The following is a 25,184-nucleotide window of genomic DNA, read 5'->3' on the forward strand; positions in this document are numbered from 1 at the left end:
CAAAAACAGGCTGATCTCTCCAATACATACTGCATCCAATCACGGTCAGTGATTGGAGACCGCTGGGTTAAGTTCATCCCTACTTTAGCAACTAGAGCTGCCATTTGCCAACGCTCACCTCTCCCTCCACCTCCTCTCCTCTCCCCCCTCCCTGCTCCTCCTCTCCCCCTCCTTGATCTTTCAGTTGATACATTTTAGAGGCAGGCTGTCTGGGCTTCCGAAGGCATCAGAATTGCTCCAAATCTCCGAGGCAGACCGAGGCACTTCGGTGGTGACCCGCTTCACTTCGGACTGCCTCAGTGCTGGTCTGATTTGCTTCGGATCTCACCCAGGCACTCCTGAAGCACCCCAATTTGCTTCGGTACTCTGATTCGGCACCAAAGTGATGCACAGCCCTACTTGGAAATAGGTGCTCTACAGAAAAAAGGCTGGGGGCGCTGCTAAGCAAGGCTAATATGAAACTCTAACAAAAGGGGTACCTAGTGGTTGGATCCTGACAGCTCTGTGTACTCCCTTGCTTGACCTGTGTGTGTGTGTGTGCGTGCGCGCACGTACATGGACATCTTCTACATCTTATTGTGGGGATTCATGATGCAAAGTTTCTTTACAGGGGTGGGCATACTTTTAGGAAACCCTAGCAACATATTAAGGATAAAGGACCAGGTTACAGGTAAGCCTGTGGTATATCAAGTGCTCTGCAAAAAAGAAAACAAACAGAACAGAGGTAGCTGCTAGGCAGTTTCATATTTATTGACAACGGGGAAGCCTCTTTTTCTGTGTCCATAAGGCTTGACCCCCCAGTAGTTCTGTGAAAACTGCAATTATAACTTTTTTAGGAATTGTGACAGCACATCTATATAGAAGTACGATTCCTAATATCTTTCTTTTATACACTGCCATAAAACCACTTCTTGGGGGTGCTCTACATTGTTTTCACAGGCTGCTTACATCCTGTGCTGTGACAGCCTCCTCAAACATTCCAGGAACTCCGTAAAAATATATATAAATGGCTACAGGTATGTTCTCTGCTACAGCAGCATCTTTTCTTCCTTCATTAACAAGAGCTGTGGCAGGCTCTCCCTTCCTAATTCTCGTAAAAATATGCAGGCGTCACTTGACCGTGATTTATTACAGCTTTCTGGGATTCAGTATTCAAGGGTGCTTGGCCTCTCCATGTTCTCCATGCAGAAAACCTGTCTGGACCAACTAAATGGCTGCTTCGATCAAATCTGGCTCCACCCCTTCTGATTGGCTGGTGGAGCAGGATGTTTCTGGGCCTCAGACTCTTCCTATGGGCCTGTTGGGGGTGGGGATGTGACCATACAGGGTTCAGAGTCCCTGTGGGGGCCAATCTGAATATGTGTTTGTTGTCATAAGTGTATGTTCTGGCTCTAAAACTTCTTTCTGTTGGTCTATTGTGATAAAGCAGTCTCATAGAAGCGTCCTATGGCCCCATTGGGCCAATCTGAGGAGGGACTGGACATGCCTCCTGTTGGGTCATTTCCATCTACATGTATATTATGTTCATTTCCTATAAGAACAATTGGGGGATCCTTTTCTCCCCCCCACTTTAAAGGCTTCCCTCCCACAAAATCCTCAGCACCCAATTCTCTGAACATTGGCAGGCTGAGTCCTCACATAATGGGCCATGAAGCTTGTGAAGAGCATCCAGTTCCTAGGAAGAATTGATAAATGGCTATAACTCTTTCATGTCCCCATTATTCTGAGTGTGGAGACAGCTGAAGCTTCAGGCAACATGGTAATCATAATTTGATGACCTTTATCATAACATTCCTGTGCGTACTGTGTTGGCACCAAGTCCTGTACTTTTGGGCTTATAGCTCCCAAGGAAGATCAGCATGACCTGACCTTCGTGGAATCATAGAATCATAGAATAGTAGGGTTGGAAGGGGCCTACAAGGCCATCGAGTCCAACCCCCTGATCAATGCAGGGATCCAAGTCAGAGCATCCCTGACAAATGGCTGTCCAGCCTCGTCTTGAAGGCCTCCAGTGTGGGAGAGCCCACCACCTCCCTAGGTAATGGGTTCCATTTTCGTATTGCTCCAACAGTCAGCACGTTTTTCCTGATGTTCAGCCGGAATCTGGCTTCCTGTAACTTGAGCCCATTATTCCATGTCCTGCACTCTGGGATGAGCGAGAAGAGATCCTGGCCATCCTCTCTGTGACAGCCTTTCAAGTACTTGAAGAGCACTATCATATCAAGGCCACACATGTTTCCCCTGGCCCCACCCCTTCCTACAACCACCAATCACCATTGCATCATCATCATCATCACCATCATCGTATAACAGGGATGAAGAACCCCAGACACAGGTGCCACATCCAGCCCTCTGGTGTTCCCAAGAAAGGGAGGCCCCTGCCCCTGCCCCCACCCCCTTTTCACCCGAGCACTTAAACTAAGGGCTTTACAGCCGCAAATGACGTACACTACACCATTTGCGTCTGTGGTTTTTCCCGCAATAGGCTAGGGAGGGAGGCGCTCTCCCTCGCTCAAGGACCCCTCCTTGGCCCTGGCTAGATTTCCATTGGGGAGGAACAGCCTTTTCAGATTATAGTGGGTGGTAGTACTCTGGAGATTCCTCAAAATACCAAAGCCCAACAGCATTTAAACAGCGTTCGGCATGCTTCTCTGCTTTTTGTTCGACTACAGGGGCTGCTGAACCAAGGGCCAACTCCCAGTTTGGAGGAGGGGCTGCATTCCGGTCGTGGGAGGGGGCAAAGGCAAGGGGGTGGGGCCAAAATGCCAGCCTAGCTGAGCAAGAAGGTCTTAATAAGGATGTACGAACCCCCCAGTGTCCGGTCTGGAGGGGGGTGTCTGCTGCAGGGCAATTCGGGCTGCTTCGAGCCCCACAGATTCCTCTGGAGCCATGCTGTGTCCTCCGCAGTTGGTGAGGCCAGTCGCAGTACCCGGAGGTCAGTGTTAGAGGAGACTGGTGCCGACAGCAGTGGTAGCACTACTGCCAAAGGAGCGCCATCTCCTCCTTGTGGGGTGGGAGAGGGGGGCGGGGCGGCTGATGGGTGTCATGTCAGAGGTGTCAGATGTCCTCCGCATGGTGGAGGGTCAAGAGGAGGAGATCCTCCAGGGCGATTTTGTGTGGTTGTGTGACACCTCGCCGCCCCCACTGTTCACTCACGATTCTCTGTGGAATCAGAGTTGTTTCTGGGACAAGAGAAAGTGGACCCAAAGGAGTGCTTTTGTGTGGCTGTGCTTTCCCCACCCTCTCCTATGTACAGTCGTGAAGGCCATGTGCCCCAGTTCTTCCTTTCCGTGGTATGGGAAGCTTGCTGCTGGGGATTCAAAGACTGTTCTACCTCCTGTGACCCCGTGGCTCTGCCTCTGCAAACCTGTCCTCCGCTCTGCCTCCCTGTCCCCCAAGTCAGATTAGCCACCACTCCCCACTGGTTGCTGGGTCATGAACTCTGGGTTGTTTGTGTTGAGAAGCCATAGTGCAGGGTTTGCACGTATTGACAACCCACAAGTCAACAACCAACCACACTCAACCCATACTCTGGGTTATCATTCCATGTGAATAAGTACATGATGCTACATGATTGATAAAAAGTGGTTGCTTAGCTGATGCTGAAGTTTATTGCTTACACATGCTGGGCAATGACACAGGACTGAAAAGAATGCAGGAAAAAGAATGATTCCTGCTACTGATTGAATTAGCCAAGGGTGGGTGTTCTTGTTTTTTTAAGAGGGTGGTCTGTGCACAAAAGGAAATCTGTTCCATAACTCCCTGGACTCCTTGCTGCATCAAGTCCTGTGTGAAAGCACAAAGAAATGTTGCAAGAGATTAAACATTGCACATTGCCATGCCCCTCTGGAGGAAACCTCTTCAGATGATGACCCAGAGCCTACTGACCTGGAGCCTACTGAGAAGACCTTTCGGCTTCTGAGTCAGAGGGGGATGCTGAGCCACCACCCAGCCCCCAAGAGCACCGGTGCCTGAAGGTACAGCCTCAGACCATGGCCAGGCGAAGGAGTGCCCGCTTGCAAAGAAGGTGCCTCCTCATGAGTAGGGCCCAGGGAGCCCTAATGTACTGCAACGGAGCTCGGGTGGGGCTCAGCAGGCTCCGGTAATAATACTGTAAAAAAACCTTGTGTCTGCCTAGTCAGTGCTGGAAACAATGTCTTACCAGCTCCTCTGCCTTGTATCCTGTTTTCCTGATCTTGTCTTATGGCTCAACCGTGCTGTGCTACCGACCTTGGACTCCTGCATGACTCTACCGCTGCGCTGTGCAGCGTATCTGACTGCCTAGCTGTGCTTTGACCTCTGCCTGCCGTCTTGACCGCTCCTGCCTTAGCCTGGCCCCTCATATCTGCCTGCCTGCCTGCCTGTGCTTGGACCTTTCCCTGTTTCATCACCTTGCTTTGTGGCTAGCCCCTTCACTGGGCCTGCGGCAGCCAATGCATGACAGAAACCTGCATCAGGAGAGGTTTTTTCTAGTCTGTCCAGAGAATTGCCATTACCACTCTCACTCCTAATAATAATACGTTGTCTGAGAGTTGTCAGGGGTTTTTAATAATAATTTCATTTCCAACTGATTCCATAATTTAAGATATCAACTAGGAGAGCTGTGCAGAAATGCCCTCTTGAAATTCTCCACGCTATTTTTGGACAGAGAAATGGAGGTGTTGGGGAATTTCATCCAGTTTCTTCAGGGGGAGGATAACGTCTCAACCATTTCTCACAGGCAGGACTTACCATTGGCAGGGTTTGTGGCACAGCTTTTTTCTTTCTTCCTAAGGGTTTTGAGTTGAGGGTGTGTGTGTGTCTGTGTGTTGCCACTAAAAGTGGCAGCAGCATCAGTTGTGTTAGCAGGCTGGTCCCCATTTTGCATCCATCATATTGCAGGTGTGAGGGGGCAGTGTTGTGTCCCACTCCAGGGACAAGGTGGAGTTAGCGCTGAGCCAAAATCTGTCCTCCAGCTTTTCTTCCCCCATGAAAGAGGCTTCCATTGTTCTGCCTCATTCTTGGGGTGTTCTTAACCTTAATTGTCTATTGCTGGTTTTGAGCTTGCCTAACCACAGTGAGGCAGCCAGGGACACTATCAGTGTATGTGTTTTTCTCTCAATTACACATTTTTCCATTGCTCTGCAGCCTCCCATGCTGCCTGCACTTCTTGAGCTGAAAAAAGCCATATGGGAGAAGTTATCTCAGAATATTTTCCCCTGGGCTTTAGTTGAAGTGTGGGAAGCTGAGGAGCCTACAGGCTGACAGAGAGATGATTGGACAAGGAAAGACAGAATGCTCATGCCCATATTCCTTGGCGACCTTGTAAGGAAGATCAGCACAAGAAACCCAACCCATGAGAATTTCTCCAAAATTTGATTCTCCTTGGAATTCCTTTTCGAAAGCAATTTCTTTGCCATCAGATTGAATGAGAATGGTTGAAAAAATGTGGGAGACATTTTCAGCGCAGCACTATTAAGTTTTCAGAGCCATGTGACATAGATCAGATGGCTTGAAGGAAAGAGACATCTAGGACAGGAGCCACCTTCCCCCGAGCGCCACTTTGAGGGATGGAGTTTGCTCACCTTGGTTGCGTATTGTGCCTCAGCATGGCTCCTGCTCATGCTGTCCTTCTAGTCTAATTCCACTTCATCAAAGATGGTGCTCAGGCCCAAGTCTTGACTGTTATCAGAAGTGGAACTCCATTCTTCCTGCAGCAACTGAGCTATCTCCTGAAAAATATGGAGCAAAGATCAGGAGTGGGAAATATTTTAGATTTATGGCTCTATAGCTTCACTTTGGTGGTAGTGAGGAGGCAGGATCAGCTCTTTATCTTTCAACCCAACAGTGCCCCTTTCCCTGTAAAACAATGCCATGTGCACAAAATGTTTTACAAAAGATAAACTGGCCATTGGTTGAGAATTAATTTGGTTTCTTCTTCATTTTGATTTTGAAATTTGAAAAGGTGAATCTCTATATCTTGCTGATCAGTTTTAATTCTGTAATATGAAGCATCACAATTTCAAATACAATCCGTTTTATCCCCATAGAAAAACCGCTACACGTTCCTAAGCATATCAAGCATCTGTAATTAGCCAGCTTGAAAACAATCGGATTAGATGAATTCAGATTTTTTTTCATGGGGGAAAAGATGTTGTTGTTGTTGTTGTTGTTGTTGTTGTTGTTGTTGTTGTTGTTGTTATTTTTACAAAGGATGGTTCAGCTATTAAATAAGGATGGCAGAATGATAACAGAGAACAAGGAAAAGACAGAAGTGCTCAATTCCTACTTTGGCTCAGTTTTCTTCCGAAAGAGGGTCTATGAGCCCCCTGGTAAAGGCGAAGTACAGGCTGAAGGGGCAGAATTGCCCATTGAGATCGATAGGCATATGGGCAAGGAACACCTAATTACTTTGAGTTCAAATCTCCAGGGCCAGATGAACTGCATCCTAGAGTAATAAAGGAACTGGCAGAAGAGCTCTCAGAACCACTGTCTATTCTCTTTGAGAAATCATGGAGGACGGGTGAAGTGCCAGATGATTGGAGGAGGGCTAATGTTGTCCCTATCTTCGAAAAGGGTCAAAAGGAGGAACCTGGGAACTACAGACCAGTCAGTCTGACATCAATCCCTGGGAAAATTCTGGAGCAGATGATAAAGCAGTCCATCTGGAAGCACCTTGAAAACAATGCAGTGATTCCTCAACATCAACATGGACTTGTAAAGAATAAATCCTGCCAGATGAATCTGGTCTCATTTTTTGATCAGGTAACCTCCCTTGTGAATTTTCATTCAAACCTTAAAAAAAAAAAATCTTGAAGTTTGGGATGAACCGAACTTAAAACTGTAGAAATTCTCAAAGCTGGAGATGAATCAAACTAAAGTTTGGACCAATGAAAACAGAGAAACGGACATTGAGACCCTCCTCCCTCCCGATGCTGGCATTTCGGCATTTTGTCCTCACCCATTTCGCCTTCAGCCCCCTCCCCCTCCCCCGGAGGCTCCTGTGAGCTTCTCCAAAATGGAGAAATGGAATTTGACAGATTCATCCATCCCTAATTGTAGTGGGATGATTTTTTTAAAAGACAAATCCCAATAAGGTGGAATTTAATAAACTGCGGCTGGTCACGCAAGGAGGGCCGCTCAAACTAACAACATCTTCAAGAGGCGCCAGAAGGAACACAATGTTGGCACCTGCCTGACCTCTAAAGGCAGGGAATTCCACAGGAAGGGGGCCAGCACACTGAAGGCTCTTTTCCTGGTGGACTCCAACCGGGCCATGGGTCCATGTGGAGCCACCAGGAACATGCCCTCTGATGACCTCAGAGACCGGGCAGGTTGGTAAAGAAGGAGGCGCTCTTAGGTATCCTGGTCCCACGTTGTTTAGGGCTTTGTAAAAAGGTGAAGGTAAAGGTGTCCCCAGCCAGTCGTGCCCGACTCTAGGGTGTGGTGCTCATCCCCGTTTCTAAGCCGAAGAGCCAGTGCTGCCCGAAGACGCTTCCATGGTCACATGGCCGGCATGACTGAACACCGAGGCGCACGGAACGCTGTTACCTTCCCCGCCGAGGCGGTACCTATTTGTCTACTTGCAATTTCTTGCTTTCGAACTGCTAGGTTGGCAGGAGGTGGGACTGAAGACGGGAGCTCACTCCGAGGTTGGCAGGAGGTGGGACTGAAGACGGGAGCTCACTCCGTCACGCGGCACTCGGGTCTCGAACTGCTGTCCTGCCTTAAACCTGGCCTGGTAGCGATTAGGCAGCCAGCGCAGTTCCCCCAGCAAAGGAGTTGCACGCTGCGAAGGGGCAGCTCCCGACAACAGCCGAGCTGCTGCACTCTGCATAGGATCCCACCCTTATGCGTACATTTTTCAGAGCTGGCACATTATGACTCACTTTTGTAAACGTTTTTCTCTATATTTGAGTACAAAACAGCCCAGGACTATTTAGAAGACGTCAGGCCAAGTGAATGAACACTTTTTACGTTCAAGAAAGATGCAAAATGTTTTGGTCAGACAAGAGGGCTCTGGTGCATCAGGCGTCTGTGAGCTGCTTCTGGTATCTGGTTTCCTGGCTTTTGTACAGTGCTTTCCCCCACTCTAAAAGGTCAAAATGGCTCTCCTAAGGCGTAGTTACTGGGAGCAAGAGCTTTAAACTCATATTTGTGGTATTTTTGTATTTCGGGCCGTACCCTTTGCCTTTATCCGCACTCACCACTGGAATGTGGCCCCACAGAGCTTCTCCAAAATTGAATCCAGGCTGAAAGGGGTTCCTCCCCCCTGTCTTGAAGCAATAGCATCCATACATTACAGTGGGGGAGGTGAGGGGGAGCCTCCAAACCAGACCTGAGGTGCCTCACCTCCGGACAGAAATCCTGTAACTGTTCCCCCCCAGTGTTCCCTCCATTGATGGTTGTCTCCTTATATATTAAGCCTGTGCAATCAATAGTGCTGGGTTTTATTACCACATGACTTGAGAGAACAAAGAGACTGAATACCGCATCAGAGCATCGACGTAGGAAGGCAATGTAGGAAACCAGAATTCAGCTAACCCAGCTCCCATCCAGAAACCTCCACAACTTTTCTCCCAGTGATTGCGTCCCCAGATATAGTAAGGCAGCAGGATCAAAGTGCTCTGTTTTGGATTACCACACTACTCAGAGAGAATCAAGGGACTCAATACCGCACCGCTCCATAAAATCGACGCAGGAAGTTGATCTCTTCCAAGAGGGCATCCATGAAGGCCTGCGCATCTCCTTCAGCCTTGGCAGCCTCCTCATCCTAAACAGGCAGTAAGGAAACACATTCGTCTAGACTTCACTGGGGAGGGGAGCATTCTCAGGGGGGATTACATGAAGCAAGCCCCAAATGCTCACTTTTTGACACACTGAAGAATACACTACAGGAGGCAGTGTGTGCTAGAAGCATTTGTTCTTATTTTGTTTGGATGTTACTATTCTGTCTGTTTTCAGACTCCAAACCAGCAACTTGTATCTGCACAGGATGAGCAGACACTGCTCTGGGAAGCAAAAGGATATACGCACATGTACAGAGGCCCATTTTAACTCTTTCTGTCCCTGGTCAGCAACTAGTTGTCCTGGGGGGCCATTGTGAGAAGGGAGTGAGGGGCGGTGGGCCAGTGCCTCAAACCCTCACTCCAGAAAATGGCCTCCTAGCAGTTTCAGCTGCGATTCCCACCCGTTTCTCCATACCTGCTTAGAAGTCACTTCTGTACATCTAGGTTGGCAATGGCAGGCGAGTGGCAGCCATGAGCAGGGAAGGGGGGATTTGTCTCGCATCTGGCCAGGGGCCTCCAGTTGCTGACCCACTGCTGACATCCAGTCAGTCTGAATACAGAACCACATATTCTGTGGTTTCTTCCTAAATCCACAATGGGGAACCTCAGGCCCCGGGTCAAATTCAATGCAGCTTGGGGGGGGGGGAATCTGCCCCTCCAGGTTCCTCGGATGGACACCACTAGTGCTGTGCTGAAAATTTCTCCCATCCTTTTTACCATTTTCATTCAATTTAGCAAAAGAGAAATTGCCTCAGAACAGACATTCACTGGTGAAGAAATTTCAGAGGAATTCTCCTGGGTTGGGTCTGGTTTTCTTGGGCTTACCTTACTTAGGAGGTGGCCGAGGAGTGAGCGCAACTGTCTGGCTTTTCATTGTACAGTCATCTCTCTGGCAGCCTGCAGCCTCCTCAGCTTCCCATGCTTCAACTGAAGCCCAGTTTAAGGCACAAGAGGTAATTCCTCCCATGGGGCTTTTTCAGATCGGAATGTGCAGGCAGCCTGGGAGGCTAGCTGTGATTACGTAAGCTCAAAACTACCACAAAAATGAATTATAAACCATCTTGAATGAGGCAGAACAAAGGAAGCCTCTTTTTTTTGGGGGGGGGAACCTAGAGGACAATGGAGGACAGATTTCGGCAGAGCATTAACTCCACCTCATCCCTGGAGCCAGACACAACACTGCCCTCACCTGCATTGCAGTGGATACCAACTGTGGGGGCCAGCCGGCCAAGACAGTTCATGTTGCAGCACAAAGCCCTCCAGAACCCTGAGGTATACACTCATATATGCTGGTATGTTCTTATTTCCTCCTCCTCAGCCCTTTTCCTTCAGTCCCTCCCTCCACTGGAAAGTAGGGATGTCAGAGAATTCCGCCACGGATCTTGGTGAGGCCGAATGCCAGTGCATTCGGCCCCCAAACTCCATGGTGGAACGGCCTGCCACCCCCCCGGCCCCCACGGATCCCCCCCAGGATGAGACTTACCTGGGGCGGATGTTCCGGATGGCAGCGGCTCCAGCAGCAGCTTTGGCGAAGGCGGCGGGGGCGGGGGCGGGGGCGGCGGGGGCTGGTCTTCCGACTGGCTGCCACCGCCACCGCCATTTGCAGTCTTTCCCCCCCCCCCATTCGTGATAAGCTACATAAAGACTTACGTAGCCTATCACGTCTGGGTTAAAAAAAAAACACGCGTACACAAATGGCAGCGGCTACAGCCTCCGCCACTTGCGTTCCCTATTTTTGGTTGACTTAGTCTACGTAAATATTTACGTAGACTAAGACGGCGAAACTAAGGGGGAACGCAAATAGCGTCCGCTACGCTATTTGCGTTCCCCCTTTGTTTCGCCGTATTAATCTACGTAACTATTTACGTAGACTAAGACAACCAAAAATAGGGAATGCAAATGGTGGCGGCCATAGCTGCTGCCATTTGCATATGCTTTTTTTTTTAACCCAGACGTGATAGGCCATAGTCTTTACGTAGCCTATCATGGCTGAATACAGGGATGCAAACGGCGGCGGCTATGGCTGCCGCCATTTGCGTCCCTGCTAGCCAGCAGCCGGATGTCCGGCTGCTGGCAGAGCCGGCCGATAGCTCCGTGGAATCCCCGCGGAGCAGAGCCGGCCGGCCAGGATTCCGGGGGGAAGGACAGAGTGCCTACCCCCCCCCAGGGGAACCCGGTGGAGCCAGGTAAGGGGGGTTTCGTACATCCCTACTGGAAAGTGGCCCATGAGAGTTTCTCCCAAAGTGAATTCAGCCTGCAGGCTGAAAGGAGTTCCCCACCGCTGTTGTGAAGCAGCAGTATTCATATATGACAATAGGAGGGGAGAGTGGGAGCCCCCAAACCAGAATTGAGGCCTCCCAGCTCCTGGCAGAAATCCTCTAACTATTCCTCCGCAATGTTTTCTCCATTGATTGGTGTCTCCTTATCTAATAAGCCTGTGCAATCAAAATGGCCATGTTTTATTACCACACATCTCATAGAGAATTCAGAGACTGAATACCGCGTCATGGTGTCGATGCAGGAAGGCAAGCGCTTCCTCCAGGGTAAATATTAAGCGTTTCAGGTCTGCTCCTGTTATCTTGGCAGCGCAAGAAAGAAATGAATAGATTGTTCTCCTCCCACTTGATCCATGAGGCCACCAACCTTGGGAGAATGCAGCCTCACCTTCTGGCCCCTGACAGACTCGTTCTCAGTAGGTGTGAGCTGGCCGACCTTGTCTCCATATCTGCTGGAGCAAGACACAAACGTCACTGAGGGTTTCTCTCCTTTCTGTGTGTACATATTCTATCTCCCGTCCGGGTTTAGGCACCTGAAATGAGGACGGACGGTAATAATATACTTCTGCAACCCGCCCCCTGCAGTTATTGGCCTGAAGCAGGGGTGTACAATGTGTTGCCTCGGGGCTGTAGCAAGCCCCCCAAGACCATGACTGTGTCTCCCCAGGTGCCCTGACTCCCCAAAGCACCAAAGGATCCCCCACACTGATTTCACACTGACAGTAGCATTGCTTCCAGCGGTACATAGAGGTGGGAGACCCAGGGATGCTCGAGCTCACTGAACTTCTCTGAAACTCCTCCAAAGCTCAGTCTGGCCCCCTCCCGTTCTCACTGGCGACTTGTTCTTTCATTTGCTGGAGTTGGAAAATGTGTAGATTTCCCCAAAGTTGTGCATGTTCAGAACTTTGTGCGTTTTGAGAAAGCTGTGCATTTTTCAAACACAAATGCAAGCTCGGGAAGCTGCAAAATGTTCAGAGAATATGTGCTCACATTCAGGTTCACATTCGGGGCTGCGAACAGCATTTTCAAATGATTTGTGAACTGAAACCAAGTTCCCACACATCCCCAGTGATACAGATTGCTTTTCCAGTGAGAAAAGTGCAATCTATTTGATGACCTCTGGGGGAGAGAGTGGAGACCCTTCTGCATCAGGATCGCAGGGGGAGGCGGAGAGAAGGCTGTCTACTCCCTCCCCCTGCAAACTTCATACCCATCACTCTTTCCCTGATCTAGATCCCATATCAGATGAGCCCAAAGTGTGCGGTTATAATGTGAGGACATAAACTCGGGTTGCAAGGAATTGATAGATGATTCCTTGCATGGTGCGAACACTGTAGATATGCAGAAAAAGTTCCCCTTCAAAACTCCACCTACTTGAATCTTCATGGTTTGGTGAATATTCCGCCTGCCCAGAATTTGGGAATGGATCACAGCTCAAATCACAATCCCAAGTGAGCCGCCTTGACTGGAACACCTTCCCGGGCAGTAATCCCAGGGAGAATGTCAGTCTGTGCTAAGGCCTTTGAGCCCAACATGTGCTATAATTGGTCTTCAATGCTCTGGGTTAAAAAAAAAAAAAAATAGGCAACTGCTGCTGGAGACCAAGTGAGTGTCTTTAAGCATGGATAGCTTCCATTCTACATTTTTTTACCAACTGGGACAGCTCAAGAGAACCCACTCTTGCCTTGAGTGCTGTACATTGCAGAGCTCAAGGGAATCTACAGAGGCTTCCCTGCCTTCAGTCCCCCGTCACCACCTGTACCTGCATGGGAACGAAAGCAAACCATAGCTTGCCATTCTACAGGCAGGGCAAAGCACCCATCCCTCCTCTTCAGGGATAGGTAAATAGCCACACCTGAGACTGCAATCCTATATAAGTCTATTTAGAAGTAACGCCATTGAGTTCAGAAGGACTCACACCAGGTGTGTGGTGTTGAAGCCTTAATCTCTTTTTCTCTCTGATTTCCCTCTTTTCTTTCGACTGGCTCTCTGCTCTACCCCTCCAGTCACCCAAACCCTGTTCCAGTCACACTTTAAGTATGTCTTGTTGGAACTCAGTTTCCTACTCAATCTGCTGGATCCCTGTCATGTACGCTTTAGTTAGCGGCAATGAGCCCTCACACACACACCCTCTCTCTGTACGCGTGTCTTTCCCTTTTCTTATTCTGCAAATATATTCAAATAAGCTGACAGTCTGAGCTATGCTGTCTATGTTGTGTATCATATCTATCTGCACCACTGTTGCGTATTAATTGACCTTTGTATATATTTTCATTTATTATATTATTACATTTCTAACCCGCCTTTTTTTTCCCCTTCTGGAGGGAAGTTACTCTAAGTGTCAGTGGCTGGCCTAAACTCACCCAGTGATCTTCATAGCCAAGTGGGGACTAGACCCCAGATCTCCGTAATCCCAGTGCAATGCTCTAATCACTACACCACACCGAAATACCAAGGCATATTATTTGCTCTGAACTTTGGTCTGTGTTCTCTTGCTCCATTCATCCTGGGATCAGTGAAAAAGGCAACCTCTCCATGGCAAGCGGTGACTCTATGCCCAAGTTCCTGGCAATGTGTGTCAGAGGGTTCTACATGCGTACAAGCGTGTTGGCCTTTCATGTGATCCAGGACAAGTATTGACTAGGGATGGGAGAGAAAGGCGTTCAGTTTGTGTTTTAATGGGAGATTACCCAATTTCACACTTCTCAACCCCTATTCACACTGAAACTCAGTCATCCCTTGAAAGTAGGAATGGGAGAACCAAGGATGCCCGCATTTGCTATAAAAGTCTCCAAAATCCACTTCATAGCTTGGTTCATCTAGCTCCCATCCTCGTTTGTGACCTGTTTTTCTTTTCATTCGATTGGGAAATTGTGAATTTGGGTAGGTTTTTCAAAACTGCGAACTTCAGTTCCCCAATTAAACATCTATACAAAACTACTGCGTATGTTAGGGAAAATGACGTTTGAAAATGCGTCATTTAGAAAAATGGCTTGCAAAATTGTGTATATCAGGTACAATGGAGAAAAGTGCACCAAAATGCTTATGAATTTCCATATGAACTTAAAAAATAATTCTCGAATTTCAGATGAACCAAACGGAAGACTATGAAAGTGAGAAACCCAGAGAAACTGAAACTGACTGATTCTTCCGTCCCCAGTGTTGACACTTGACCTGGAATGTCAGACAGCGTTCTGGCTCCCGGCTGCCACATGATAGTAACTTACTGGGTTGTAATGTCTTCATCGTCTGTGATGGCCCTGTTCCACTGCTCCGTCGGGATAGCAATGCGGTCTTCAGAGGTGACACGAAGGTTTCTCTTGTGGGGAGCAGATTTCAAGTCTTGATCCTGAACAGAGTCTGCTTGGCCTCCCAAATGTTTTTCTGTTGTTCCAGAAAATGGAGGTGAAACATAGGAACATCTAGATCTGCCTTGTACATGGAGATTTAATAAGTATTTACCAACATTTACAAAGTTTTCCGTACTCTGGATAAAAGAATTTGAGATTGTTAAAATCTTGAACGTGGAAGGAACCAGAACTGGCAGATTCTTCCCTCCAGGCCCAGGGTTTTGAGTGCTTAACTCTTAAAAGTCTGGGTTCAAATCCTTGTGTATTCAATCATGTTTTATTATTTAACTGAGAGTCACCATGTCTTTTTTGTAGTCAAGGCTGCAAAGTGCGATCTCGATGCTGCGATTCTCCCTTGTTTGGTTTATTGCCATTTGGAAGTAACTACTTGTCACCTTCAACACTGCGCTGCCTCAGTTTAAAATGGGGCCTGGTTCCCCATCCCTTTGTTTCCCATCCTTGTCTTTCCCAGCACAAACATATGTGTGACTACTCAGAAGTAAGTCCCACTGTGGTCAATGAGGCTTGGTCCCGAAAAGTGCACACCCAAAAGTTACTGAGATTCCCATGAACTGAAATTATGCATTTAGGAGCCTTCATGTCAAAACTTCAAAGCTTCAATTGATCACAATAGGGCAGGGAGAACACTGTGTTCCTGTAATGATTGTTGCTTTGAGGAAGTAAGTGATGTGGGGTGGGGGCAGAGAAGGAGATTACTCCCAGCTTCATGGCAGGGAGAACATTGTGATGCTGTAATGATTGTTGCTTTAAGGAAATACTTAATACGGGAGCAGGGGAGAGAGAGAGTGAGAGAGAAGGAGAGCGATTCTTGTCAAGACACAGGAGGAAACCTCCCAGGATTTTATCGAAGCAGAATGGGGGAGGGAGAGCCTGGCTTGGGGTGAAGCCTCTCTTATTGGTTGAGCACCCCCTGCCAGTCAGATGACATTCACTCCAACCCCCGCCCCACCCAGAAGTATGTTCTGTGGAGCGACTGATACTAGTGCGGTGCACTCACTCGTGGCACCCTGCATGGACCAAAGCTCACCAAAGCAGATCCCTTGAAAAAGTCTGGCTAATCCTCCATTCACGTCTCCTTCCAATGGCATGGGGAACCCCCTGGTTTCTTCCCTCTGGCAAATTGGGGTGCAAGTGTTAGCTCTGGATTGCATGGCCATTCCTGGATGAGCCTCGCTTTCCAAAGCCATCAGGAAAACTACTAGCAGCAGATCTGTGCCTGCCGAACCTTTGCTGGGGTTATCCAGGTCTCAGGGGCAAACCCACCACCAGAGATGGCCCAGTGGCAGGGCATGGAGAGCACAGCCCTGCCTCTCGCTTTTCACCTCCCTTCCTGATCCCCCCAGTCCCCCAAACAGCCCAGTCATTAGGAAAGTCATGCTACAGCGGCAGCAACAGCCCAGCATCTTCCTTTTTGTCGCTTTTGTGAGTGGGCAGCGTGCGTGCAGGCACACATTGCTCTGTGTTGGGGAAATGGCTTTTGTGCAGAGCCCTCGTGGAAGGCGAGAAAGCCAGAGAGCCACATCCGATTGGCTGCCCCTCCCTTCCTCAACAGTGAGGGCTGCCTGGCACACTCAGTGGGGCAGGAAACCTGGTGGCCACGTTCTCTCCTGCTGAGGACGGAGAGGGCATGGCGCCGGAGTGAGTCGGGAGCAGCAGCATGCGGGCGCTCTCTCTCCGCCCTCCCATCATGGGGCCTAGAAGCCCAGTGATCCGGGCAGGGAGCCCCGTTTCCCCAAGGGATGGCATGGGCATCTTCTTGCAGCTCGAGGCCTGGCGATGTCCGCTGGCTTGGCCCCGAACGAACGCCAGGTCATGGCCCTCCGTGCGTGCCCGGCTTGGCACGGACCGCATCGTGCCACCCGCCCCCTCGCCAAGCCGCCTGCCCCTCTGCCGCGACAGGAGCAGGGCTGGGAGGAGCGCAGGGGCAGCGCATCCCCTCTCCCCCTCCATCGCCACAGCGTTCCTGTGCCGAATGGGGAGGAGCGGGCTCCTTTCCTCAGCGCGCAGCACAGAAGCCCCCTGGACCGGGAGACAGACGCTGCTCTCCTGCTCCAGGTTTAGATGACTTCATTTCTGTGTGGTGCTGTGACGAAGGGAGCCCCATCTCAGCCCCACGGTGCACATGCCGCCGGCACACGTGTGTGTGTGTGTGTGTGCGCGCGCGTGCTTGCCAGAGAGAGAGCTGGGGGTTCTCTGTGTATGAGTCAGTGGGGGTTCTCTATGTATGTATGGCTCGGGGTTCTATATGTATGAGTCAGAGACTGAGTGGTGTGTGTGTGGATTTGTGGTGCTCGTGCTGTGGATTCCCAATTCACAGTGTGATGTGGGGTCTTCACATATTTTTAACAAACCATTTTGGGGATGGGGGCTATAGTTTTTTAAATCAATTTATGGGGTAGGAGGTCCTTGTGTATTTTTAAAAATCAGTTTATGGTTCTATTGGTCTTGGATGTTTTTAAAAATCAGTTTATGGTTCTATTGGTCTTGGATATTTTTAAAAATCAGTTTATAGACTAGGAGATGTATATAGTTTTAAATATCAATTTATGGGGTGGTGGGTTCTTGTATGATTCAGAAATAAATTTGTAGTGCTGTCGATCCTTGTATGTTTTTAATCATCATATTTTTGTATACGTATAAAGGCAATTTATGGTGCTATAGGTCTTTGAATATTGTTTAAATGAATGTATGTGTTCATGGCTTTATATATATTCACAAATAAATTTATGGGATGGGGAGTCCTTGTTGTTGTTGTTCAGTCGTTCAGTCGTGTCCGACTCTTCATGACCCCATGGACCATAGCACACCAGGCCTTTCTGTCCTGCGCTCTCTCCCGGAGTGTGCTCAAGTTCATGTTCATTGCATCGGTGATGCTATCTAGCCATCTCATCCTCTGTCGTCCCCTTCTCCTTTTGCCTTCAGTCTTTCCCAGCATCAGGGTCTTTTCCAGAGAGTTTTCTCTTCGCATTAGGTGGCCAAAATATTGGAGCTTCAGCTTCAGTATCTGTCCTTCCAATGAGCACTCAGGGTTGATTTCCTTTAGGATGGACTGATTTGACCTCCTTGCAGTCCAGGGGACTCGTAACAGTCTTCTCCAGCACCACAGTTCGAAAGCATCAATTCTTCGGCGCTCAGCCTTCCTTATAGTCCAGCTCTCACAGCCATACATTACTACTGGGAAAACCATAGCTTTGATTAGACGGACCTTTGTCGGAAAGGTGATGTCTCTGCTTCTTACTATGCTGTCTAGGTTGGCCATAGCTTTTCTCCCAAGGAGCAAGCGTCTTTTAATTTCATGGCTGCAGTCACCGTCTGCGGTGATCTTGGAGGCCAAGAAAGTAAAATCTGTCACTGCTTCCATTTCTTCCCCTTCTTTGTGCCAGGAAGAGATGGGGCCAGATACCATGATCTTCGTTTTTTTAATGTTGAGTTTCAAAGCAGCTTTTGCACTCTCCTCTTTTACCCTCCACAAGAGGCTCTTTAGATCCTCTTCGCTTTCTGCCATTAGGGTGGTATCATCTGTGTATCTGAGGTTGTTGATAATTGTCCCAGCAATCTTAATTCCGACCTGTGATCCATCCAACGCAGCGTTTCTCATGATGTACTCTGCATATAAGTTAAATAAGCAGGGCGACAATATGCAGCCTTGTCGTACTCCTTTCCCAATTTTGAACCAATAGGTTGTTCCATGTCTGGTTCTTACTGTTGTTTCTTGACCCTCGTACAGGTTTCTCAGGAGACAGGTAAGGTGGTCTGGTACTCCCATCACTTTAAGAATTTGCCACTGTTCGTTGTGATCCACACAATCAAAGGCTTTAGCGTAGTCAATGAAGCACAAATAGATGTTTTTCTGGAATTCTCTTGCTTTCTCCATGATCCAGCGAACGTTGGCGATTTGATCTCTAGTTCCTCTGCCTCTTTGAAACCCCGCTTGTACTTCCGGTAGTTCTCGGTTCGCATACTGCTGAAGCCTAGCTTGTAGGATTTTGAGCATCACCTTGCTGGCATGTGAAATGAGCGCAATTGTGCGGTAGTTTGAACACTCTTTGGCGTTGCCCTTCTTTGGAATTGGAATGTAAACTGACCTTTTCCAGTCTTGCGGCCATTGTTGAGTGTTCCAAATTTGTTGGCATATTGAATGCAGCATTTTAACAGCATCATCTTTTAGGATTTTAAGTAGCTCAGCTGGAATACTGTCATCTCCACTAGCTTTGTTGTTACTAATGCTTCCTAAGGCCCACTTGACTTCACTCTCGAGGATGTCCGGCTCAAGTTCAGTGACCGCACTATCATGGCTATCAGGGACATTCAGATCTTTCCTGTATAGTTCTTCTGTGTATTCTTGCCACCTCTTCTTAATCTCATCTGCTTCTGTTAGGTCCCTGCCTTCTTTGTCCTTTATCATGCCCGTCTTTGCACAAAACGTTCCCTTGAGATCTCCAATTTTCTTGAAGAGATCTCTAGTCTTTCCCATTCTGTTGTTTTCCTCGATTTCTTTGCATTGTTCATTTAAGAAGGCCTTCTTGTCTCTCCTTGCTATTCTCTGGAATTCTGCATTCAGTTGGATATATCTTCCCCTTTCTCCCTTGCTTTTCGCTTCCCTTCTTTCCTCAGCTACTTGTAAAGCCTCATCAGACAGCCACTTTGCTTTCTTGCCTTTCTTTTTCTTTGGGATGGATTGAGTTGCTGCCTCCTGAACAATGTTACGGACCTCCGTCCATAGTTCCTCAGACACTCTGTCTATCAGGTCTAATCCCTGAAATCTATTCCTCACCTCCACTGTATATTCATAAGGGATATGATTGAGGTCATACCTGAAGGGTTTAGTGGTTTTCCCGACGTTCTTCAATTTCAGCCGAAATTTTGCAACAAGCAGCTCATGATCTGAGCCACAGTCAGCTCCAGGTCTTGTTTTTACTGACTGTATGGAGATTCTCCATCTTTGGCTGCAAAGGACATAATCAATCTGATTTCGATATTGACCATCTGGTGATGTCCATGTGTAGAGTCGCCTCTTGTGCTGTTGGAAAAGAGTGTTTGCTATGATCAGCATGTTCTCTTGGCAAAACTCTATTAGCTTTTGTCCTGTTGCAGAACCCAGAGTCAGAGAGACCACGGAGTGAAGGAAAAAGAGATTCTTTATTTAACGCGCGGGCTTAAGGCTGGAATCGTTTCCAAAGAGCCAGAAGCCCCGATTTACATTAGCACATTGGTTTTATAGACATTGTGACATATATGAAATGGCTCCTCCTCTCCCTCCCGCATGGGGTTGCAATCCTCAACATTTTTCCTCCTAGCACCATTGTTTATAATACAAGAACTGGGTTATAGGGTAGCCATGATAAGGAGAGAACAGAAGAGAACAGCAGAGAACAAGATATACAATTGTATGACCTTTGACAAGATAAGGAATTCCTGTGTCTCGTCAGCTTACAACAATATATTCAAGGGAGAAAGAGCTCAGCAAGAACATGAAGCATGAGACTGCATGAGGCTACTTAGTCTGACCCCCGATATGGCTGCTACATTCCCCCCTTAAATGCATAATTTCATTACAATTATAGCATTTCTGATAACTATACAAAGCTTTTTGTGACATACATATTAGCCTCTTGTTGGGCTATTAGAGCATAGAGGGCAGCAGTTTTACTAGCTGAGACATAAAACAGATTGGTTAAACAGCGCATAAGACAAGGAACGCAGAGACATAACAGAACTTTTATGAACAATACTGGTAGAATTAGGATGAACAATGCTTTTAAGCCAGCTAAGATCTGGAAGCCAAGGGGTTAACTAATTGAGCTAATTGTTTTGTCTTATTGTTTTGTTAGCTACTATATTGTGCAGCTTGTTGATCTGTTCATCTACAGCATTGCCATTATCAGTTAAGTTAAAACAACAGAGCTTTTGGTGTGTCTCACAACTTAAATGATGAAGAAGGAAGAGGTAATCTATACCAGCTCTGTTTTCTAGAACTGCACCTTTTAGATCACGCAGCTTTTTATTTAACAATGACAATGCTCGTGAGGTGGCATTTATGCTTTTGGCTAAGCTGCAAGCTAACCAGTTGATTTCCAGACCATCAGCCAAGGCTAAACCTGGAACCTTAACCAGTGACATTGCTAAGGCCAATTTTTCTGAGTCAGAATATAACTGCACATGACTATTACAATTTTTAGTTAGTTGGAGTGCTCGAGGCTGCCGTCAACGGATTTTCTCGGGCTACAGGGGAAGAATTGGCACCAGTTTAATTGGCGGCTGAGGCAACATGGGTGGTTATTAGACAAGTTGGCAGGAATGAATGACCAAGTGCGGGAATTACATGTCTAAAACCATCCATGAGGCAAAAGTATGTGGGCATCATTAAAAGATATGTTTTGAATTTTATTACAGTGGAAGGGGGCCAGGGATAGCTTTATATTTTCTGGAAAATTTTTGACAATTAAGCATTCGTGCACACGTAGCATTTGTTTCAGCAATGATGGGGGTGCGTAGAGTGAACTCTGTAGGGGGTAGGATCTTTGCAACTACGCCCCAATTAGCATTTTGGGAATAAGTTAAACTTACACTATAAACTCTTAACATGGTATCTTTTTGAATGTTCCCAGGATGTCTACAGACAGGTATTAGGCAAGAGCTAATAAGCCTGTTTGCAGGTATACGTCTTGGCAAACAAAAATGTTTTACTCTCGTGATGTTAGCCAGGTGAAGCCAGTAATTATCAGCAAATCACTGGGACAAACTTCTTTTTCCAGGGACAGACCCCCCTTTTTGCACCTTATTAAGGAAACACAATGCAACACTACTAACACTATAACACGCATGTTTGATCTTCTTTGGGATCTGACCGTACGCTGGGCAGCTATTCACCTGGCAAGCTGCAGTAGGGTTTAGTCCCCTTCTTCAATTCTCCAGTTGCAGGTCTGACCGTACGCAGGGGGACAGTTTCCCGGTGTGTCCACAGTAAGGTCTAGCCTGAGTCTTCTTACTGCTTTTTCAGAATGATTTTTAAAGGATTTTCAGGATTTCTGTTTATGGTCTACTTTCCCCCTCTCGCTCTCTTGACTCGTGTCCAATGTATCCAGGGTTTAATTCTAGCTGCTTTCATAGCTGCGGGGGTGGAAAGTATGACAGTTCTGAGTTCTTTCCATCTGGGAGTCAAAGGGTTATTTTTCCCTCTTTAACTCATACTTTAACTCTTGGTTGGAAAGGATGAACTTCTGTGATGGGAATGGCTTATTTTTTTAAGACAAAGCGACGCTGGGCTTGAAGACCTTTGCTCAGTGTTTGGACTTCTTGTTTAAGGCTAACGTTTGCTTGCTTTTGATGCTGCTCCAGTGTCAATTATGAAGTCAATGTCACGGCCCCTCACAGTTAATGTTACGGCCCTTCTCAAGCTGTCTCCCTCTTCGCCCATTCTGGCCCCTTTGTTTTTTTCCTTTGTGTATTTGATTTATTTTATTTGGGCATTCATGCCACTAATGTCCATCTTGTCCACACTGGGCACACTGGTTCTTTTTTTAAGAATCTTCTGCCTCTGCCGGGTCTTCTTCTTTTCTTTTTTTCATCCATGTCTTCTTGGGCCTCTGGGTTGAGGGAGGTATACTGGCGATAGGCATTTGAAAGACGCTCCAAGTACGCTCTGGGGCCTCGGTGGCACCTTGCAGCACTTTAGACACTTTGGTCATATTAACTGACTTCTTCATACCTGCTTTCATGGCTTTTAACAGCAGGGTTTGATACTGGGTGAGGCGCTCTAGCCCCACTTGTGTTTTGGGATTCCAGCGGGGGGGGGGGGTACTTACAAGGAGGCTTTATTGGGTAACTTACAGCACACAGGCGTACTTAATTTTTGGATCAGACAGCTTCTCTGAACCACGAGCTATTGCACTAAATGGGTTTTTATACTATACATGTTACCCATGAGGCAGCACAACACTAGCAAGCATTTTCAGCATAGGCTAGAAGTGTTTGGTTCTCAGGCACAGCTTCCTGTAAACAATTTCGCTTCTCAGAGTGCTTGATAACACTTTTATTTATTAGTATGGGAAGACAAATTTTTTCTCTTTTTTTTGCTTTCTTTTTCTTTGCTGATCTGCCTGTATTGCAGATCATGTTTCAAACTTTTTACACAAAACTTTCTGCTCCATGCACCAGCCTTGTCTCTTTATTTGTCTTTTTCAAGTTAAACTTACTTAAACCTTTCTGCCTTACACTAGTCCCAATGACACACATTTGGGATAGGCTCTTCTTCTCCTTCTAGTTACATTTTCTTTATCTTAAAGAACTATTACATTATTGTGGCTACTTTATTCCAGGTAATAAGCTCCAGGCACAATCAGCTGCTTTTAATTTACCCTGGGGGCAACTATGGCCACGCTTCTTTTTTACAAATGTTTTTTCTTTGCCTTTTCTTTTTCTCTCTTCTCTATCTGTCTTCTACTTTCTCTATTTTTTCTTTTTTACTTGCTTTTGTCTTTCTTTCCTTGTCATCCATTGGGAACCACACTTAGTATTATTTGGAGTTGCAACTAACACTAATCTGCAAATATCACATATATTTTATGATATTTAAGAAATCATAAAATATATACAACAAACTTTTTCTGCAATTTAACACAATGAATGGAAAACACTTTTTGCATGGTAAGGCATGATGGAGCAGATCCAGCAATTATACTGCTCTTCTGGCTGAAAGCTCAGGGCTCATCAAAATCAAGGGAAAGGCATACCCACACACACAAAGAGTTCTAGGTCACCATTTTTGCATCAGCAACTCTATGCTGCATGAGTTTTAGCAGAAGGAAATTTAAAAGTTATAAATCAAACTTAGCCTGCTGTACACTGAGCTGACTACAAACATAGACACATGGTCCACAGCGATGAGAGCTTAAGTTTATCAAAAGCTTCACAGCACTGTCCATGGCAAGTCTTTGACAATTTAAAATTTTAGTTCATGTGCAGAGTGTCTCTAAAAAGCCCAGATGATGATGGAGGCAAACAGAGAAGGCTCTGGGCAATGAAGATGCGATGTTTCCAGCAAAGGCTCTCTACTTTTGCATGAGTTTAAAAAGGGAAAGTGTGGCCCTACACCCCTTCTGACAGACAAGGGCCTTTAACTTTTTAGCAAGGCCTCTGTCTAAACAGAGCCGCACAGCTCAGCTCTCTAGCCGTGACGCTTTAACTTGGGCAACTCCTCTGTAAATTTTATTTTACTTCTGTCAGGTTCTCTCACAGACATTTTAAGAACTTACTCTTTTTTTTTTCTTTTCTAACCTGGTACACGAAAGCACTGAAACACTGAGTGCCGAAACTCAGGACGCTGGGGGGTGATGGGCATCGCTTTATACTTGCATTTTTCAGGCAGCCATTAATCTTCGGGAAGGCGGTGGGGTGATTTGCAGGACTTCAAAGGCAAGCTTCTCAGTTTGTTTGTATTTGTAAATCCCAAGCTCAAAACAGGACACGATGAGGTACAGGGCCACCAAATTCTTGCTTTGGCACGGGCAACAAATAACTCGGGTTAGCTTTCTTCGCTGGGGTCTCAAACAGGAAAACAGTCTTAAAGTTGTAACATCACTGACAGCGTCAGCCAGCCAGCTACACAGATCTCATTGTTTTTCAAGACAGTTGCTCCAATATCTTCTTTTCTTCTCAATCAGGTTGGGTCTCCCAGCTTACACAGTTTATTGCAGCTTCCAGGAGCATGGCAGTAGCGTGATTTTGGCTTGGCCAGGAACATGCTGTCTGGTTTCTCGGTCTCTTTAGCACACACACTTAGGCAGTGTAACACTGGACACTCAAATCAGTGAGATTTCTTCATTGCAGGGAATCCCACGGCAAAAGCTTAATGGTTACGCTCTTCAGAAATCATATAGCTGATGGTCAGCTACAGGCTCTATGCAATTCTAACACAGTTCAAAGCTAAACACGGTTACCTTGACAGAGATCTTCAACATGGTCTTTCCGCTTCATTCTGCTTTGGGACAGTCTTATGGCACACTTTTCACTCGAAGAGGGGTCTAGCCTGTGCTCTGGGGGCTGATTCTTCACCTTTATTTTCTATTTTGCCTTCATCTTCTGGGTCTTCATTTTCAGTTTCCATTTCTTAGGGATTTTATCTCAATTAGGCGAGGTGATGATGTTGCACAACTCAGAACGTTGTGGGCAATTTTCCTGCCCCCCCTCTCTCGGCGCGCTAGGCTAACAGCTACTTCTTCGGCCTTACACTCTCATGCTCCCATGCTTTGTTAAAAGCCAGACTGTCCTGCAACATTTTTCTAATTAACAGCCTCAGATCTTGTTTTTTTTTTCTCTCAGCTCGACCTTGAGCTTTTTGCTGTTTTCTCTCTCTATTCTGAATCTTTTTTTTAAAAAAAAACCTTTTTTCTTCTTTGTTTGACATACATCTCAAGGGGGTGCAAGGTTTGCTTCCCCCACCACCCATAGCCTCCCTCCTAAATTGAAGACAGACACAATTAGGGAATGGGAATTGGTCAGTGAGTAAGGGGTCTCACTGGCCGACACAAGAGGATTTTACACACCACGCACTTTGCTACTGGCCTGGGCACCCGGACGGTCAACGGTATGCTTCAGAAACCGCAGTAGCCACTCACACAATCATCAATCTCTCCACTACATCCATATGTCCCTGCCACCCACTTTTCCCACTTTTTACCAGAGCGGAAAACGGCTTCCCCAGCTTCCTCAGCTTCCTACTGAGTACTGGCGTGCTAGGTACTGGCGCCCACTCGGGGGTGTGATCAGGC

General features: G+C 47.1%; 1 protein-coding gene across 4 annotated transcripts; it reads right to left on the reverse strand.

Moving 5' to 3' along the window:
- Positions 1-3,576: 3,576 nt before the first annotated feature.
- Positions 3,577-24,711, reverse strand: LOC146353471 (putative keratin-87 protein). 4 transcript variants are annotated; one of them, XM_084836499.1, is made up of 6 exons: positions 23,692-24,711; positions 14,272-14,428; positions 11,433-11,493; positions 8,660-8,752; positions 5,565-5,711; positions 3,577-3,786 (listed from the first exon to the last, which is right to left on the reverse strand). In XM_084836499.1, the coding sequence occupies exons 1-5, from the start codon at positions 23,753-23,755 to the stop codon at positions 5,613-5,615; spliced, it is 474 nt and encodes a 157-aa protein (XP_084692625.1). In that variant the 5' UTR covers positions 23,756-24,711; the 3' UTR covers positions 3,577-3,786; positions 5,565-5,612. The 4 variants fall into 4 exon arrangements, 3 of the variants coding, with proteins under 3 accessions (XP_084692625.1, XP_084692626.1, XP_084692627.1); XM_084836500.1 differs by having other exon boundaries at positions 11,433-11,496; positions 24,354-24,539; XR_014788074.1 differs by having other exon boundaries at positions 3,596-3,786; positions 8,655-8,752; positions 24,354-24,463.
- Positions 24,712-25,184: the final 473 nt, after the last annotated feature.

The sequence above is a fragment of the Heloderma suspectum genome, chromosome 2 (genome assembly GCF_057233095.1).
Source record: "Heloderma suspectum isolate Gila_16-S chromosome 2, 16-S_ref, whole genome shotgun sequence".
Classification (NCBI taxonomy): Eukaryota; Metazoa; Chordata; class Lepidosauria; order Squamata; family Helodermatidae; genus Heloderma; species Heloderma suspectum.